Raw genomic sequence first — 7,660 nt, 5'->3', positions numbered from 1 at the left:
TTTTTTTTTTTTTCTTGGTTCCATCGTATTGCTAACAATGCGACAAATTGGTATACAAATATGTGTTTTATATTTGACCGTTTATTGACACATATACATTCAAAAACCAGTAAGGAAAGCTGTAAAGTCAGACAGGGCGCAAGCTCTGTAGTACCCTTCACCATTTTGGCTATATTCAACAGATGAATCCCAACAGACGTCGCATTAAAGCACCAGTAAAATTAATTTGGATCCATGAACATCTGATCTGCAACCGACACTAAATTTTTCAATTTGGTCAAATTTAGAAGCTATATTTAAATCTGAACCGATTTTCACGAAACTTAACACACATCGTTCTGGATGTAATTCAGTACATGGGAGCTATATCTAAATCTGGACCGATTTTCAGGAGACTTTTACATACATCATTCTAGACCTATATGATTTGGCTGTACCAAATTTCGTGCAAATCGAAAGATATATAGTGACTTTGGTGCACCATTTATAAAAATCGGACGAAACTATATAAGAGCTATATCTAAATCTGAACCGATTTTCATGAAACTCAGCACACATCATTTTAGGCCTAATTCATTACGCTGTGCCAAATTTCGTGTAAATCGAAAGATATATAGGGACTTTGGTGCACTATTTACCTAAAATCGGACGAAAATATATATGGGAACTTTATCTAAATCTAAACCGATTTTTTCCCAATTTCAATAGGGTTCGTCCATGGGCCAAATAAGTAACCTATGCCAAATTTCATCCAAATCGGATCATAAATGCGACCTGTACTTTGTTCACAAAAATATACCACAGTATGGTTAAGGGTATAAATAGCTAAATAAATAACCAATATTTTTATTCGAAGTTTCATTCTGGGGTTCATTCTTAAATTTTCTTTTCCAAAAAAAAAAAAAAAAACAAAAATCCATTACATCCTTTCAACTCACCCATATTTTGTGTCCGTAACATTTCGAATTCTCTCTGCCATTTATCCTCGCATATTTTCCTTTCATTTTCCGAATTTTCCAAAGCACTCTTCAGCAGGGCAACCTGTTCCTCCAGTGATGTGCGTATCCTTTCGACTTCATCGCGCTGTTCCTGGGCATCGGTTTGGGCTTGAGCCAATTGAGTTTGCAAATTACTAGCCAACGCTTGAGTTTGTTTATATTTTTCTTGTAATTCGTTATATTGAGTTTCGAGTTCATCTGTTCAAAAAAAGAAACAAACCAGCAACAATAACAAAATGGGGGGAAAGAATACAAAAGGCCAAAATTACAGAGTATTGGTCAATTGCACCTTTTTGCAAAGGAAAGAAGCTAAAAAAACAAAACTAAAAAAGACAAAAAAGCGCTACAAACCATATTTCGTTTTCAGCTCATCTTCGCATTCGTGAAAACGATGGCGTAAATTTGTTTTTTCATCCTCCAGCACTTTCAGCTTTTGGCGGACATATTCATCATCCCGTTGAGCTGCATTTAATTCTCCCTGTAATCCTATTGCAATGAAAGAAATTGCATTAAGTTTTTTATTCACTGTGGGTTTTTTCACATTTATTCTTGAAGGGGTTGGCTTCTGGAAGGGGTGGGCTATGTGATGCAACACATGGGTGTACATACAGCCATATCGGTTGGCTAACCCCTTTTTTTTGATGCGGACCCCCAATTTATGTGTTCGCTGATACCCCAACACTTACTTTCAACATTCCAGGTTTTGGTGGATAATTCTTGTTCTAAGGTTTCAATTTTCATTTGCATTTCATTGATTTTCGTTTGCAGTTGATTCACATTTTTGTGCGCATCTTCCAGTTGTTGAGTAAATTGAGTTTTCTGCTCCAAAAGTTCCTTTCTGCAATGGTGAAAAGTAAAAAAGGAGAAGAAGAAGAACGTTAGTGAGCCAATTGTGAAAATATGTTAATGGAAATTAAAGTGCAGAACATCGATCTTAACATGTTTCCGAATTCATTTTCATGAAGGGGAGAAAACAGTTTTTTTTTGCATTTTTAAGAAATTAGAATTCTTATCTGTGCAAATGCATGTTAAGCATTTTGAGCATGTCCCGATTTAGTTTATTTGGCGGATAAAATTCAATGTTGCTTTATTAGCACAGAGAGACTTAAAATAATTCTAATGAAGCTTGTTTTATGTGCTAGGCACACATTTAGATTGCAATAAATGTTCGGATTCTGTAACAGTATGTAGAAAATAAAAATGACCTAAGGTCACACAATTTAATAGAGAGAAATAGAAACAAATAATAAGTCCACTTTGTAGGGAAGGTATTTCTGAGTCGATTTATGCATTTATGATGCGAATTGGATGAAATTTGTCACAATTATTTGGGCCAAGGACGAATCCTATTGAAATTGGGAAAAATTGGTTTGTATTTAGATATAGCTCCCATATATAGTTTCGTCCGATTTTTAACAACTGGTGCATCAAAGACCCAAAGTCAGGCCGATTCGCAGTGGGCGATTAGGCCTCGCTAGGGGCACTTAATTCAAGTTTTCAAATTTGAAAAAGCGTTAATTTTTTCACAAATCGATAACAGATGCTTTGATTAGATTTTTGGCGTTATTGTAAGCTCTACGATCAACAGATCATCAGCTGTGAGTTGTCAAACACAAAATATGTTTTAGCAAGTTCTTTAGAAATATTTTTTGTTGTGTGCATTAATTTCGAGCTCCTTGGAAATTTAAATTTTGTACTTGTTTTATTAAAAATGTGGCTTTTTATTTACTTCAAGGTATGTATTACATAAAAAATCAGTGTTTACTGCCGGTCTATAAATGTGTTGTTCATAAAACGTAGTGGTAATTAAGTGTATTAACATATAGCCCGCTATTGCGTGCACATGCCGTTAGTGGAGTAGAACTTACAAGATTCGCACGGATTAGGTCTAACTCTTTTTTTAGCTGGAAGTATGAGTCATTATACGTTCAAAATGTGTAATATGAACTGCTACTACCTGCTAACCTTTAAATCATGGCACTTTTTAGGAACAATGTCGGTAACAAAACGGGAACTTTTTTTAGTATGGCATGAAGAAGCGATCGCAACCAAGAAGTTTCTCGTCATGGAAAACTTTGTATTTGGTACAGTTCTCAAAAACCTTAAATGTACTCAGGAGGAGCAGTAGAAATTGGCAAAAAGCTGTGAAATTTTACTAGTAAGCTTATAGAAATGTGGAAAACCTGTAGAAGAAAAAAGGTTTAAAAAAACAGGAATGGTTAGATACGCCTTTAGTAATCATAATTGGACATATCAAGTACACATGGAATTTGTCAAAGAGAGCCGCTAAAGGACCGATATATCCACTATACGACAAACTGCATTGTGCGAAAAAAATGATATCCTAGTGTCATCACGGTCACTGGTAATTTCGCTGAAGTACCATTACAAAGCTTAGTGGACCATACGATTGCTAGGATTATTGAAGCACGCCCAGAAAGTTTTCAGAATCAAATAATAATAACACCCAATTAACTGATACCTTGGTACCAATTAACAAATACCTTGGTATAATGTCCGAAGAAGCTCTTGAAGGCAGAAACAAGGACTATCGAAACATAAGCGAGAGCAATACAAGAAAAAATTCCAGGAAAATACAATGGAAGATATTATAAATGATTTATTAGTTTCGTCAGACACTTTGATGTCTTCATTGTCAAGTGGGTCCTCAATTTCGTCTGCAAAAAATATTATTATGGACGATGATGTCAAGAGATATCTTTTAATGAAGCATCTCAATATGTCTGATTCAGAAGATAATTTTGATTTATAAAATTTGTTTATTGAAGTTAAAAAATAAATTTTAAATTAAAAAAAAAGTTTTTAAAATAAAAAAATATGTTGGCATTACTAAGACTAAATTAAAGACAAGAATATCCGCACATAAATCGGATCAAAAAGCTCTTTACAAACCCATAGAGCAAAAAACAGCCCTTGCAGCACCCTGCACAAAAACTGGACATACCCCAGATTTTAATGACATAAAAATTCTAACTCAAGAAAGTAATTATCAAACCAGTGAGCGGAGCAGTATAGTCGGACGGGGCCGACCATATGATACCCTTCACAACTTCCACGAAAATTTAACTTTGTGTGGTTCTATATTCTGAGCTTCGGCAATATTTCGCGATATTTTACCCCCTTGACCGACTAGAGGTCAACAAATATTAGTAATATTCAGTACAGCTATTCTAATTACTTATCCAGATTCCTTTCAGCGTAGGTTGTGTTGTGATGTTCGGTTTTCAGTGTGGCCTATAGATCGATTCAAAAAAACACAAAAAATTAAGTTTTCGGTCCACTTCATCCCAAAATTATTATCTGATCATCACCGAAATTTATAGGCGTTGTACTTGACCATAACTGGAACCTCATGGAACATTTCAAAGCGATCAGCGCTATATTTCCGTCCTCTACTGTGGTAATGGGTTACTAAATAATATATTAATACGTAAGCACCTGTAAATATTTACGTGTAACCCCCACATCCGAGTACATACGACAACATAATTGGTATCAATTTAAAGGCCAACCACTCCTCTTGGATATAGTATCAACTTCTCGGGTCTATGTCCTTCAGGTGTAAATATATACGCCATAGAATACAAATTTTGTCATTTTTCACACAAAAGTCAGGGTCCATTTGACCCGCTAAATATTGACTGATCTTGATCAAAACAGGCATGCTTATTTTTTGACCCGATCCTCTTCTCCACGTAAAATTTCACGATGTTCGGACCATAATTGCGGACTCTGGAGCGACCAGAAAACCGACAAAAATTAAGTATTTGGTCCATTTCATTCCCTAAATATTAACCGATCTTTACCAAAAACAATAGTGGTATTCACTGGCCAGAACCCATCCTACATGCAAAATTTCGTGAAGATTGGTCCACAACTGTGGCCTGTATCGTGTTTACAAATTATAATGGACAGACGGACGGACGGACGGACACACATATCTAGATCGATCAGCTACTCGAGATATGACGATCGGTACACTTAAAGGTGGGTCTAGGACCAATATTTCGCAGCGTTGCAAACTCTTGGGCTGCACAAAGCTATAATACCCTGACAACATAGTTGTGTAGAGTATAAAAATATTCCGATCCTAACAAAAAATTGTTTTCTTTAAATATTAAAATGATATCTTTTTTTGGAAACTATTATTCAGTGAGCGGAATTATAAAGCCGACAATATGATAGCCTACATAACTAATACATAATATTAACGCTATACCAATCAATATTCCGAGTCTTGGCAATATTTCGAAATAATCGAAATCTCTAGTGTTAAAATGGAAATAATAAAGAATTCTAAATTTTGTAGACCCCTTAACACATATTAGTATGCCATGATTTTCAAAAGAATTGATTATTTATTAAAGATCAACAAATCCTCGGCCCTATACTGACAATTTTCATATGATGTAAATGTGTGCCATATGATGTAAATTTTGTCATACACACGCCTTGACAAAAATAAAGTTTCATCCTCCATAAATATAATCTCATTATAATCGAAAACTCCACATATGGCCAATGACGAATAACCGGAACTTTATGTAATTTTTTTTTTCATTTACACAAAACTATACACAGGAGCTATATCTAAATATGTACCGATTTTAACAAAACTTCGCATACGTCAATCTGTTGTGTCTCAATCGGAAAACCTTGGATATTTAATGTTTCCTCTGAACATATTTCAACAAAACTTGTCATACCTCATCTGAACCTTATTCAGTACACTGTTTGTTTATCTCCTTTCTTTTCCTTTTTCAATTTTGATTAATTTTGTAGTCCAAGTTTTGTTCCGTTTTAAATTCAAATTTATTTACAAAAATGGTTATGTGCGGGTGAACTTCTGTGTTCGGCGGTTTGTTGGAGATTATAATCTCGGTTATGTGCCATACGCATACAGGGATTCGACTCTGGCTAGCGGGTGTCTAAGAATCACGTTAAACTAACACAAAACTAATACAAAGTAGGAACCACCCTGTTAACTCCGATACTACATCTTTCACATCGACGGAGAGTAACAATGGGTTTACATCATATTGTAATAAAGCATGATTTAACAAAATCATTAGAAATTATATTTTTAAATAAAAGTAATAGAAAATCAAAATAAACTAATTCAACGCAACCATACCGCCCGCCTTGCACTAAAGTGCAACAACATCTCAGAGCCACCACTAACCATTTTCGAATCCCAAATACAATCTTAACAATAGTGTCTTAAAGTAAACAATTTAATTCAGTATGTCTTAGAAAACTAGAAAACAAAATGATATTTAACAATGAAATTAAAAGTATAGAATTCAGTCTCTCTTGGTTTTTGTTTGGTTTTGGGTTTAATCAGGTATCAAATTCAATTCAATCGGCTCGTAATCGGCACCTTCTTGCCTTCACCAAAATATAGTCGGCCGAATATGGAATCCTGGATAAAAATACGGCCAGGCTGAACCATAGGTGGTCCCACAAAAACTGCTCTGCAGGCTTCGGCTCCCAGAATCACAAAATACGGCGACGACCGGTTCCAATATCTATCTGCGTCGATCACATTACCGGGAGGGTTGGCAAACATGTTAGCCTCTTTATCAATCCGTGCAGTCGGAGTAACCCCAAATACGCGATCGCGAACCACCAATTCAACCTTGATCTTTTTTCTACACTCTGATGTTGTAACACAACCGTAGTTCTTTCGTTGTCCATAAGGACGACGCTAAACAATTTATGCACAGCCTGTTATTCATCACGAAGTCTCTTTTTTTGCTGGTGTCTAAGGCCAAAAAGGTAGTACAAAGTCGAATTGCATGAGGACGGCCACAAAGCGGACAGGGAAAATTCATGTTAAAAAGACCACCAATAGTTTTCATCCTGGAAATAGCAACTGAATTAAATTAAGGTAAAATATAAAGTAATGGTTTAGATTTGTGAGCTACGGGGTAAGAGTACTAATTTGTGAATGGGTCTAGTAATTATGCCACCCTGGGTTTTCAAATCAACTACTCGAACTTTGTCATCAGAACCATGATAGACCTTGACTATTCGCCCTAGGCGCCAATCAGTTGAGCAAAGAGATTCTCCTTTGAGAGCCACTAAGTCACCGACGATTAAGTCACTATGAGGATTTTTCCACTTATATCTCTTATGTAGTTCCACCAAATATTCTTCTTTCCATCTGCGACATATATCGTGATGAATTGCTTTCAGTTTCCGCCAACGGTTGAAGATACTGCTTACAGGTTTAATTTCTTCTGGTTCCGCTGGGGTCAACATAGAGGAACCAATTAAAAAGTGAGCTGGCGTGAGTGCTTGTAGGTCCTCGACGTCTTCAGACATGGATCCGAGAGGGCGAGAATTGAGACATGCCTCAATCGTCGCTAATAATGTGGAGAACTCCTCGAAGGTGTATTTAAGTTGACCAGAAAGCTTTTTGAAGTGGGTCTTAAAACTTTTCACTCCCGACTCCCAGAGTCCGCCCATATGAGGAGCTGCTGCAGGGATGAAATGCCAAGAAAGTCTTTGATGACCAAATTTATTGACAGCCTCGTCCTTAAACGAGTTAACTTGTTGGGCAAAGTTTGAGTCGATTTGCCGCGCAGCTCCCACAAAGTTCCTGCCATTATCCGAGTACATGGAATTTGGACAACCTC

At 36.2% G+C, this 7,660-nt stretch overlaps 1 protein-coding gene across 1 annotated transcript; it reads right to left on the bottom strand.

Annotated features, from left to right (window-relative positions):
• Positions 1-938: 938 nt before the first annotated feature.
• Positions 939-1,836, bottom strand: LOC133333973 (restin homolog; the record flags this gene model as incomplete). Its single annotated transcript, XM_061542282.1, has 3 exons — positions 939-1,196; positions 1,350-1,484; positions 1,685-1,836. Coding segments are annotated over 3 exons (545 nt in total), but the record flags the coding sequence as incomplete, so codon positions are not given.
• Positions 1,837-7,660: the final 5,824 nt, after the last annotated feature.

The sequence above is a fragment of the Musca vetustissima genome, unplaced genomic scaffold (genome assembly GCF_032173495.1).
Source record: "Musca vetustissima isolate MV318-11 ecotype Yass unplaced genomic scaffold, APGP_CSIRO_Mvet_v1 utg403191, whole genome shotgun sequence".
Classification (NCBI taxonomy): Eukaryota; Metazoa; Arthropoda; class Insecta; order Diptera; family Muscidae; genus Musca; species Musca vetustissima.
This window is presented reverse-complemented; position numbering and strand designations above follow the sequence as displayed.